Below are 13,077 nucleotides of genomic sequence, written 5' to 3'. Positions count from 1 at the left end.
GCCAACGGGTGGTGGCACTCTATCTTCAGATACTAGTAGGAATGTTAAGACTTTAAATGCTAACTACTTTTCTTGTGTTTGCTATAGATTGTTTCCCCTCGCCCCCTTTCCTTCTTTTCATTTCTAAAACAATTCAATCTCAATATAAATTGGTCTGATTTTCAGAGATGCCGAGCACCTCCCTTTGACTTGACTGCCAGCAGTGTTCAGCACCTCTGAACAAAAATCAGACCTGGATAATGATTTTAAAAATAAGCCACCCTTCCAAATTTACCTTTGTTCTTTTAGTGGGCCTTGTCGCCAATACTCAGCCAAGTTAACCAACTGTCTGGCATACTTTTCATATGACGATAAAGGTTTGAAAATCAAGTCAAAGTCATGCATCATCCGTAGTATGCTGTTTTCCAACTGGGCCATGTCATCTGTACCAGAAGTTCCATTAGCAAAGAACCCCATAACTGTTTGGAGTAAGTCTCTTGTAGAATTCACTTGCTGATCAGCACTTAAATGCAGCAACTCTATCCAAGGATTAGTTCTATTTAATGAGTCCTCAATAATTGTTTCCCAGATGGACTGTTCCTTCTGCTGGTAGGTTATATTTTGGTTGATAAGGCTGGCAAAAAGTGACCACAGGTTGAAGCTTCCTCCAGAAATATTCTTCATTAACTTGAATGATTCCATAGTGACTTCTAAAACTTTAAGAAAGTCATCTTGGTTGTCTGCATAAGTCAGCAGCAGATTTAAGTCATTTTCATTTAAGTAATTTTTCCAGAAAGCTCCCAGAAAGAGATCAGCTACAGCTCTGAAAGAAGCTTTTATTCCTGTAATGTTTCCTTTGCACAAATAAGTAATCATTTCCTGAATTCCCTCCCATTTTTCTTCATTTATTGGGTCATGAGTAAAATTTAGTCTAGAAGTTAAATGTATTTTGCTAATAATATCATTAATGGGTACAAAAAAATCAAGAAGATCTTCTATTAGACTGGCAGTATCATCAGATGAGTTTATGCTTCCACGGGTAACAATTGCAGTAAGTCTTTCCAATTCTGCAGAATAATTCTGCACATTTGTTAAAAACTTAGCGATTTCACCTGCAATATCATTTAAATCATTGAGTTTGCTCAGATTTGTGAGCAGTCTGGTTGATATGTTTGCAGTTCCAGAGCCACATGATCTGGAAAGCTTATCTCGAATAGACAAGTAGGTCAAATCAAGAAATGCTTTTCCCAAATCTGCCACTTGATGGTGGTTTGAACGCAGAACGTCTGCAGTCTCAGTTTCAGTTAACTCTTCTATTGCATCATGAACAGCTCTTTGGAGGTCTGAATAGACCACCTCAATGTAGTCTAAGTTTTCCGTAGCATTTGAGTTGATAGATGGTTCCAAAATGTTAGCTACCTTTTCTGAAGCTTTCTTGGACAATGTCAAAAACTTAACAATGGCTTCTACTATTTTTGCTAGCTTTACAATTTCATTGCTTTCCCACAACAATGAGCGCAAATCAACAGCAAGCTCTGGAAAGGGGCTGGGAGTATAGTTAGCTCCACTGATCCACAAGAGGAGATCAAGTAATGTCTCTGTAGTTTCTATTATCTGCCTATTTTTCAAAGGAAACACCCTATCCACAGAGGCCAACAGTTCTGTTAAATTAGCAAGTACCATTTCTCGAAAAGTAGGATAGCTAACTAGGAAATCCTTGAAATGATTGTTAAAAAAATTCATGAGGTTTCCCACTTCTGCAGAAGTTTGCCTCATAAATTGAAGAGTTCTAGAAAGATCTCTAATCAGCTGGGCAAGGTCCCCAGAATTACTTGTATTAAATAACACATGATTCACAAAAGTAAACGTTTCATAGTTACTTCTGCTGCCATTTTTTACAGAAAAATCTTTAAACAGGACATTAAACAAATCCCTCATAAACTTCAATCCTTTTACATTGTCAAAATGAAGTGTCCCATTTTCGGATATGGCTGCATCCTTGATTAAGTCATACATATTTTCTTTCAACCCATCAACTTCTTCCTTTAGATTAACAGACTGATCCAAGTTTAGTAGCGTTCCAATATCATCTTTGGTGAATATTCTGCAATAGAAATATTGTTGATTATGATGATGGAAATTATTGTTACTGTAAGACTATGTTAAGAAAATGTAGCAAAATATGAGGTATTACCACAAAATAGAGAGATTAATTAATGTCTGGCGGTGGACTCTGGTCATCCAAAGGGACATTCTGGTTGGCCAATCAGGCCTTTTAGATGATGCCATAACAGGCATCTCATCAATGGAAAAACCCTACGCCCAGTATGTAATAAATTAGCATAGGAAATGTAGAGGCTGTTGGGATAATAAGGAGAAGAACATGGAGGCTAGGGGTTGGGGAAATAAATTGGTGAAGTACTATTAATAAAGTATTACCCAAAATTGTCTAGCCACTTTGTGATATTGATTAGATATTGTAGACCTCATTCATAACTGATTTATTCCAGCTTGACACTAGTGTAACTTCATTTCAGTCAACAGCCAGATTACCCCGACAAACTGAAGTCAACAGAGTTACATCAGCATAAAACTGGAGGAGTTGTTATTTAGGCCATTGTATTTTACTTCTATTATGATGTTAGAGCAGAAATCCATTTAACATTCTGTGTTATGCAAGGGGGGGGGAGAAGAAACACTTTCCACATTTTCAAATTAAATTTTTAATCACAACTTGAATTATTGATGCCAGAAACTATAAATTTGGATGATTATTCACTGAAGAAAAAAGCAATTCAAACTTGAGGAAAAAGTGGTGCAATAACTTTTAAGATACAAACATTTAAAGTTGGAAAAAATCCAAAAGCACGTTGTATTTTTTAGATGTTTGGCTGAGAAATCAAACACAAGAAATTCAAAGTTTAACTTTTCTACATTAATTTGGCTATATTGAACACATGGAATTTTCTGTGCCTTTTTATGTTTTGGTAAATTCATGCTTTACTATATTACTCAGTTTTAGATGTTACAGTGTACATAATGAAATACAGAGGATGTGAAATGGATTTAAGTGTTGCCTCTACTTTTATTACCTGTGTGCTCGATTTTCCAGTTTTAATAGTGCATTGATAGCTGCTTCGGGATTAATTTAATTTGTATAAAAATAATTCCTCAAAACTTCAGTGATTCAATTATTTTGCACAAAATTCCATAAAAGTTCGCAACTCAAGACTCCTGGCATGGGTATAGGAACAGTTAATTTTTTAATGAATTACTTTTATACTCAATTTGAATTTTAAACTGAAACCATTTCAAGTAGAGAATTTAGGAGGCATATTCTATGTTTGGGCACCTCAAAGGCAATGGAGTTTAGTTTCAAGTATTTCCATATTTGGCGCAGCAACCCCATACCATTTAAAAATCAGTCCCTTTTTTCAGAGCAATACCATTTTTACAAGATACAAAACAGTGCCTTGAAATGTTTTGCACTATCATTCTTTCCAAATTGTGTATCCTAAAATCCAAAACTGTTGCAGAAATTTAGATAAATAAAATAATAGCCCTGATCCATTAAATATAGTTTTGCTTCCAGATGCGGGTTTACTCGCAGGTTCAGTTCTAAAGTAGAATTACAATAAAATGTATAACCAAATTGTTACTAATATACAGTAGCCCTGTCTCTAATGTATTTGGACACAAAGTTAATAGACATACACACACTCACCTCATTTCTGCAATTATATCCTTATGTAAGTTTTTTAATAAGACAAACATTTTGTTGCTATAATGTCCTCCAGAAGATGAAAAGATTATCTGTAAAAACTCTTTTATCATCTCCATTGTCCTGCTTTGGAATGAGGCAATCTCTTTTCCATAATTTTCATATTGTGCATCATCAAAAAACAAATCAATGAAGTCCATTAGCTGAAGGTCTGTAGCATTTAAGTCCAGTACCTCTTCTTTAGTAGTGAGGTCAGAGAGCATGTTAAGCAGACTGTTCTGTAAAATCACGTGAGCAACATGAACATTATTCAGCTTTTCCCCACTAAGAAGATCAGCAACAAATGATATATCAATGTGATCTTCTTTAGAGCCATTTGTGAAGAGCTCCAAAAATTCAATGATACCTTTGATAATCAGTACTATGTCATCAGACGACTTTTCATTGGCCATAAGGACAACTAGTGCATTTATTATTCTAGAGAAATTTTTATTAGTGTACTTGTGTAGCCAGTCTCTTGCAACTTCTTGAAAGTCCTCAAAGCTTCTTAGTAGAGTTTCTAGAGATGATGAATTAAACTGCTTTAATAAACTAGCAAGTGCCAATGAAGAATTTTTTCTGGCTGCTGCACTTAGTAATTGAACTTCTTTGTCTATCACAGAAAGTAAGTTTGGAACACTAAAATTGACTAATAAATCTTGTATGCCTCTCTCTGTATCAAGCCAAAGGGCCTCAAAGTTACCAATCAAACTACTGTTTCTACTCAAAGCTGATAATGCCATAAGCACCATGTAAGTTTGGTTTCCAACAGGAGACAGTGTCAGCAAAGGCTGGACTGCAGAAAGAAAAGATAAGACATCTTCATTATCCAGCACTCCGGAAATTTCATTGGCCATACTTTTTAAATGAGTAAGAAGAGTCTTTGGAACAGACATTCCTGTGCTTCTATCCAATTTTAGGGCATGATACAGATCTGCTAACTGTTCAAAAATAGCTTTGGCCATTGCCATCTCTGTTGATGTCATGTTGTTTAGTGTTTCTATGAGCTGTAAAGCAGCTTGTCTCTTCGGTGTGGAAGAGCAATAGACTGAGATGGTACTACTATTTCCAAAAGCCATAACATATACTGATAGCTTATTCCAAAATCCCAGAAGCTGTTTCAGAGCCAAACTATTTATGTTGTGGATCTCAGAAAGCTTCAGAAGAATGGAGTTCCACTCTTTGAACTGATGAAAGAAGCAAGTCACTTTGTAAGTGATCTCCCTCAGATAATCTTCATTAGAACATAGGTCATGTCCCCCTGGAGTTGTCAGCTTGAACTGCTCAAGTATGTCAGCAATCGTGTTGTAAATAGATGAAAAATTTGTGTGTGCATTTAAGTTACAAGTCCTTAAAGCTGGGTCATTCTGAGGTGTTGCCGTTGTGAGGTTCCAGCAGATAACTGCAGTCAGACAACCCAAAGCCCTTGCAGATTCCTCAGGCATATCAGTTACTACTTCCAGTAACTCTAGAAGGCTATCTACTTTATTGGATAAATCTTCCTTGGTACATATTGACATGTTTGCTTCCTGAGTTGATGTGAAAGTGTACACTTCAATTAGGGCATCAGTGATGTTTTTGTGAGCCAATCGCTGTATAAGACTAACACCATCAGGAAGAATGTAAAGCACCTGTAATATATCATCAAGCTCAGTCTCTTTAAATAATTGAGTGATTTGCCATAAGTTGGTCAAGTTCCAAGAATATGAATTGTTCTCAAAGGAATCTACCCAGCCTGTCAACTTGTCCAGAACAAAATTCTCAATGTACACAGTTTTGATATTTTTAAAGAAATGATGCAGGCTTTTACTGACTTGTTTGAGTTGATCTATTAAGAATTCTAGATCTGCATTCTCAATGTTTTTCACCAAAGTTGCCATATGCTTTGGAAATCCTTTATCATCTGATCGTATCGGAAAATTGGTAAGGTTATGAGACTTTAAGATGTTTAGTGCCTTCCTTACTAGTTCCACATTGAGGTCTGCTGCTTTCATCCATGTATGCAGAGTTATGTTTTGCAAACTTTGCATATTATGAGGCAAGTTTGACATAAAGTAGCTAATCAGATGCTGAAAGGACTTCTTTAGGAAGCTCATAATTTTGTCTTGTGGAAGAGCTTCAAATGCATTTAGGAGATTTACAGTGTCCAGAAGAGATGAGCTGTTTTGTAGGGTTTCAGAAGTTATATTCTTCAGAAAAATTTGAATTCTTCTCAAAAGTGCTACTGAAGGAGGCTGGAGACTCTGAGGCAAATTAGGGACTTCACTTGAATTCTTGATGGCTCCAGTGATTAATTTAATGAAATACATCTGTTCTGAGTCAGATGTATATGGTGAGAATCTCATTAAGTCTTTGACAATTGACCGAATTTGGCTCCTTGACGCATTCAATAGAGTAAAGATAAAGTCACGGGTCTGTCCATCATCTTTTTCAGAAAACATAGGAAGAAATTTTAAAATTTTTGCTAGAATACTGAAATAAACATCTGCACAATGTGCATCAGAACCATTTAGTAAGCATGGAGGTTCTATGAGGTTAAAAGTCATGTTAACAATATCCAGGGTATTCTTTAAGCTAGTATCAGTCTCATTAATGCTTCCCAGAGATGTCAAAAAAAATAAAACACGTTTTGCATTCTCAAGGTGGGAATAAGTGATGTATTTCTCATTGAGGCTACTGATAATATGCATCCATCTATTACAACCCTCTAGTACATTCACTATATTATCCGAGGTTAGAAGAGGATTAAGATGAGACAGAACACTTATCTGTGAAACATTTTTCTCCTTCAAAATATCTTCCAAAACGAACTTGGTAACATTCTGGAAAATCATCACACAAGACAATAGATCTTGATCTCGGGATATATTTTTAAGGAATCCAGCTGTCTCTCTTAGGTCAGTGAGAACAGTTCCAAATTCTTCCGTAGAAAGTGTTAGAATATCTGAAAGTGAATGCCCAATGAAATCTACATGTGTATCTCTATATTCCACTTTAGAACTCAATGGAAGGAAAACATCAAACCAAGAATCCAAAAACTCCCTGCTAACGTTAACCTTCAATAGAGATTTCTGCAATTTGACAGTCACATTTTCCATTGTTTGAAAAGCTTCCTCTAAACTCTCTTTTTTAATTGAGCTGAGAGCATCAATTACATTGCTAAGTTTACTTATGAGACCACTTAGAGTCTCAAAGTCTTTCCATTCATTTAAGTTATAAGCTTCTGTTATTATTTTCAGTAGATGTATTGCTGATGTAGTTTCAGGATTGACTGTAAATGTTGTATTGCACATTTCAGCATGGGTTAAATTTTCGAGGTCTTCAGAAAGGTGGTTCAGGCCATTCCGAAGATAACTGAAAAAATTTAAATCCAACCTTAGTATTTCAGACATTTCTTCCAAAATCTCTGTCCACATCTGAAGCCAGGTAGCAGTGCAATGCATGGCAAAAGGCACATTTACCTCACTTTTGAAGTTTGATGTATTTGACAGAACTCTGACCAATGGGAGTACAAGTGAGTTATGAACATCTCCTGTTTGCCTCACAGAAGGAATGCTAGGCGTATACCAATCAGCACATTCATTATTTAACAAGCTTTCTGCAGAGACATCAAAAAGTAGTTTCAAATACTGAAAGGCAGTTGTATGAAGCTCTGTGTCTGTAAATATAGTTTTAAGGCTCCCCAGAGTACTGTATACCACTTCTATCTCTTGTTTCCCTTTCTGTGCTAGGGACTGGGCCTGGAGCACTACGTAGTTGTAAACTGTTGCTAACTTTTCACAGAGAGGTTTCTGTGTGAGACCCTGGAGGAGATGTATAGCTTCAGACAGAAAGTGAAAAACCTCACTCATGTTTTGGAAATCATGTTGAATTGGAGTAGATGAAATGTCTTCTGAGATCTTCTGGAAGAATGTTAGCACAGAATTATTACTCTGGATACTTAACTGATCAATGTTTTGGTAGACAAAGAAAAGCATTTGAATAAGTGAGGCTGCATTACTGTCCCCTACTTCTGGGATGCTTTGGTAGAAATCAGACACAATTTTCTCTACATCTTGTACTTTGGACACAGAAGTTGTATTTGAGACTAGAACAGAAGAGACATTTCTCATAGCATGAATGGTGCTGAGAGCGGTAGTGAAATGTTCTTGAGTCAAAACTCCATCCTCATAGAGATTCCTTATGAATTTTTCACTGAAGTTGTTTACATAATCTATGTCAAGAAAACTCAATTCAGGCCATTCTGTAAGAATTTTCTGGAAGAATTGCAAACTTTTATTAAGGACTTTTTGATTTTCCTGAAGAGAAGATATTATAATTTTAGATAAGAACATCTGCAGCATCTCTGTTGCTTCCACTGGACTTCTATGGTCACGTTGATCCAAGACCTTTTTTACTACTTGCCAAAATACTTCCAGCTGCTCACTCTGCCAGAGCCTTGCAAGAAGTTGATAATTCTCTAGTAGTTCATTATTGAGTTCAGAAAATATATGAACATCTGTAGCATCTGCCTTCATATTGGCAGAACTGTTAAGCCACATAATTGTATTATTCAAGGCTATTTCTGTTAGGGACTGTAAGTCTTGGAGGCTTGAAGAGGCTGAAGAACCAGGCATCAACATTTCTTGTATGAATTCTGCAAGTTGTAGAATGAAGACCGACTCCTCCTCCTCAAGAACCTGTATGTTCTTTTCCCTCTTCAAAAGCTCTTTGACAGATGTCAAGATCCTGTAAAATTAATTGAGATTTTTTTCAAATTAGTCACCTATTGGAAAGTTACATCGCAAACCAGTTTAATGTAATGGTTGATCACACATTTACTAGAACATAGCTATATTTACATCTTAAAATTGTGTTTGTAAAGTGTATTTCATATAGACAAAGCACATTTTGCGCAATAGTGAAACAATTAAAAACACCATAATTGTAATACATTAACTGACAATCACATGTTATTTTAAAAAGCATGAAAAAAACAGTGATTAGCAAGTCACGACACATAAGTCCTCTAAATACAGTTGAGGCTAGGTGGCTGTGTTAAGAGCACCTACTTCTACTGGCAAAGTTGGCAGAGTCAAACATCTGCAGTTCAAGGAATTTGTATATTCTGCTGATGAAGCGAGCAAAGCCTTGAAGCTCTACAGACTGATTAGCTTGATATCAAGGACCTTACAAGTACAAAAGGTAGAAAAATGTGTTTTATTTTCCGCACTTTTTGAAGGAAGTGAAAGTTTTCAAGGTTTTTGCCAAAAACCAAAAAGCCAAAAATCTTCTCCCTCCTCTGCCGCCCCCCCCCCCCCCCCCAACAACTGAAAGCCAATAAATGTTTGGTTTTAGGTTTTTCAACAAAATCTTGGAAAACATCCATTTTGTCAAAGCCATTTTTCAATGAAAATACGTTTTGAATATATATATATATAAAAATAAAACCAGTTCTCCTTACAAGGTTGGTTTAAAAGAGCTAAGGTTTGGACTCAACAATCAAGGAATGTTGGGATCAGAGGGCCTCAAGACATGGAGCTCCAGCTCAGGAAACTTATAAATTCCGTGAACAGAGCCAATAGAAATTATATGGTTTCCATACCAACAGAGTAGCTACACCACACCAGGCACCAGTTTCTAGGTACTGTCTTACTGCCACAATCCCCATTTCTCACCTTGCTTTACTGACATTTTTATCCAGCTGGACAAGTGCATTTGTTCCTGTGTGGCTGATTATGTGACCTGATCGTGCTCCCAATAAATTCAATGGCAAAACTCTCTCATTGTCTTCAATGGGAGCAGAATTCAGCCCTATTGCTATACATCTAACAAAACAGACCATGTATCATCACTTTTAAGCAAACTCCTCATTCAAATCATTAGGGAGTCCTCCTTAACCACCAAGGGTACAATACAGGCCATGGGATAAGCAATGTGGTTCAGCCGTGGAAGCAGCCTTAAATTCTAGAATTTACATACTACTGAGTGCTCATCCTCTTTTGCACTTATGCTAATTCTTTCTATTACACAGGTTAAGAAATAAGTCAACATTTAGCAGCCATACAGAGCAAGAAAACTGCATAATGTGAAACTAGGTTCACAGACTGTGGAACATAATTTAGCTAATGCTTATCTATGCCCCTTAATTACTATGACTAGGTTTACAGACACCACCAGGCAGGTCATTTAAAATTTACTTTTCACAATTAAGTGTGCCATTAATGTATTTAGAATCACAGAAATGCACTGGCTGCCCTGAATCAGCTCCCTGATGGAAATGCTATGTAACAGTGTTGATTAAATGGATTCTACTGTATTGTTCAAGTAGACATTATAGCCCTGACAATAATGCAAGCAACTTAGTGGAGGGCGACGGGGGGGGAGGTGGAGAGAGAGAGACTCCAATATAATAGTACATTAGAGTCTTCCAAGAGCCTATTACACTGGTTACCTGTGGTAATATGCAGGCTGCAGAGAGCTGTTCTATTAAAGCTTTTGAATAAAGGCCACAAATATATAACCTTCTGTGATCCTACATAGGATAGTATTTCTTACTGGTAACATGTAGAAATGCTAACCATCTCCTTAAGATGAGAAAAATAATCTAATTTAACATTACAAAATATCTAAAATACAGGGGAAAAAACCCAACATGCTGTTCTGGAAAACAGTTGAGGGAAGCATTGAAATTGAATTAGTTTAACTTACCTGGACCATGAAATGAATGGGGAATTCGTTAAGTTTTGCAGAAATGCTATGTAACTATCAATGATGGCCTTCAGATTGAGCTTTTGTCCAAAACAAAGAGATGCTTCAGTATCATCTGCAGAGAAAATACATTTTATAATTTAAAATGAGATGTATCATGCATTGTCTTGGCAATATACGACTAGATGCAGGCTGTCATGGAGCAGAGAGAAGCAAAGTGAACTCTGTTCAATAGGGGCCCTATCCAAATCCCACTGAAGTCATTGAAAAGATTCTCACTGAGTTCAGCAGTTAGATCAGAAGAGAAGAGGATTACAGCTACATTCTGTGATACTCCTACAGAAATCCAGAAATTACATTCTTTAAAGAAGAAAAAATATGACACTTTTAATAAGGGCAATTTGATACCAAGCAGTATTGAATGGTTTAAAGGACTGCGATAGAGAGTCAATAAATATCAGTCCTGCATAAAACATACCAGTGATAGCCATCACAGAAAGAAATGAAGATATATTTTGAATTAAATACCAAGTGCAGAGCTACTGTAAAATGAAGATTGATTTTTATTATAGAAATATGTCTTGAATGTCTCCCACCAGCCAGGGGAAAGGAATTCAGCACAGCAGTAACCTTTCATTTCTTAGCACTTTAAAAAAAAATACCATCATGAAATTCACAAGCATCCCCTGGTTATCCCGTAGTGCACCACAGCTTCCACAACTCTGAATTCCATGCAATCAATTATCTTGCTTTGTGGGATATGTTCAGGTCATGCCAGTTCATATCATAAGGAGGATTTTTTTTAAAAATCTAATCATTTAATACTTATTTTGGGGTCAAATTCTCTCAACAGCCTGTTTAGCGGCAGGGTATTCAGTGCTTATTTCTAACCTCTGTTTTTGTTAGAGCTTTGCAGTTCAATTGAGAGACACTGATTAAGAACTATTTTGAAAATGTGTCAATGGGCTGAGCAAACAGTGTCTTTCAAAATGTGTGCAAACATGGATGGTGAATTGAGGTGAAGGAACAATAGGGTGGGGGAACTGAAGGAAGCAGGTGCCAAGCACTATCCTGAGCACTTTCAAAATCCAATACTGGAAATGCTGCAGATCTAACAGCTTTACTACAAATAGTAACTAAAGCATTCACAGGATGGGTCAGACTCAGAAACAGATTTCCTGCCCAACAAAAATGTTCAAAAATTTCAAAACGCTTTTCTGCTCCACGCCAAGACGAAACCAAGACCTACTGGGAAAAAAAATAATTATGGAAAACAAGGGACACACTCCCACCCCAGAACTGCCAAGAGCCAACTGATCAAGTTGGATGTGGAAAGGAGACCCAAGTTCAAGTCCTACCTGCTTCAGAACAGGAACTTGGAACCTGGGTCTCATCCATCCCAGGTGAGTGCCCTGGGCTACTGGCTATTCTGAGATCTCAGTCTCCCTCTGACCAGAAATTCCATTCAGGTATTGAGAAACCTTCCTGAAGGTATCGCCGAATCAGTATATTACGACAAAAAACTGTTTTGTTGAAAGATTCCCAGACAGCTTTAAATCACCCCTGATCTACACTGAGGTAAGAGAGTGCAGAATCAGACCCTGTATGTTATGGGTTTTTCCTCAGCTAGCAGTTTAACCACTGCTTTAATCATAAGAGTGACAGCTTTCTTGAAAATAGAAATGTACCCGTAATGAAACTGCCCGTTTCTTTTTGGAGTACTGTACTGTGAGAAGCATACAGAACCATTAGAAGCAAAGAATTTGTTGTGGCAATAACTAGTTTTTACTTACTTGAGTGACCTCTGGTGAAACCTTCTTCCTTGTTCACATATTGAGCTATCTCACATGTTCTCCTAACAAATGTTGTTAAGTCCTTCCAATACGGGTCTTCCTCAAAAGCAAACCATATTTCTTCAAGTGTATGAATAACCCTGAAATGATCAAGGACCCAGAAGGCAGATATACCATGATCAGAATGTTGATTTTCTGAAGTAAAATCACTGGGATCAGCACACATGGTTCTGCTGTATGGTTAGAGCTAAATCCTGCTGTTTTACTTGTACTAGCTGTCCTACTGACTTCAGAGCAACTATGACAGGAGTCAGGCAAGCAGAGCTCATGGCCAGCTCCTGCTCCTACTGGCATCAAGGGCAAAACTCCCATTGATGTCCGTGTGAGCAGAACTGGGAGGCTGGTCCTTAGTGCCACACAAGTTGTTGATCGGATGGAAAAAGCACAATGAATTCAAGAAATACTAACAACTAGTTTATCTCAAAATGTGGCAGTCTAAAACTGTTCCAATCTGGGAAGGAAGTGCATCTTCCCGATTATAAATACCTACTTTGTATTAATCATCCACCACTTTGTCATTAAAAAAAGAGAAACTATAGCCAACATCCCTGTGTGTCCTGCATAAAAACAGCACTTTGTAGAGCCAACTGAGGTGGCATATGGGTCCTCTCTCTCTCTTCGTTACGCTCTATTGCCAGGGTCATGCTGTAATTATCTGTGAGGCTGGTGCTCAAATGAGAGAAGCAAACAAAACACCCCAGTCAATTTCTAATTCATTTAGAAACATGTAGGGGGAGAAAAATCAATTTTCTGACAAATGGAAAAGGACAAAAATGAGACAGTAATAAATTATCT

General features: G+C 37.1%; 1 protein-coding gene across 1 annotated transcript in view; it reads right to left on the bottom strand.

Moving 5' to 3' along the window:
- LOC113407020 (ATP-binding cassette sub-family A member 13-like) overlaps positions 1–13,077 on the bottom strand; it is a 289,939-nt gene that overhangs the window by 216,101 nt on the left and 60,761 nt on the right. The window contains exons 15-18 of the mRNA XM_026654099.1: positions 12,223–12,362; positions 10,430–10,544; positions 3,704–8,467; positions 275–2,083 (exon numbers count right to left, since the gene is read on the bottom strand). Coding sequence (XP_026509884.1) covers positions 275–2,083; positions 3,704–8,467; positions 10,430–10,544; positions 12,223–12,362 — 6,828 coding nt within the window. The remainder of the gene's footprint in view (positions 1–274; positions 2,084–3,703; positions 8,468–10,429; positions 10,545–12,222; positions 12,363–13,077) is intronic.

The sequence above is a fragment of the Terrapene carolina genome, unplaced genomic scaffold, assembly GCF_002925995.2.
Source record: "Terrapene carolina triunguis isolate 2854851 unplaced genomic scaffold, T_m_triunguis-2.0 Scaffold180, whole genome shotgun sequence".
NCBI classification, from domain to species: Eukaryota; Metazoa; Chordata; order Testudines; family Emydidae; genus Terrapene; species Terrapene triunguis.
This window is presented reverse-complemented; position numbering and strand designations above follow the sequence as displayed.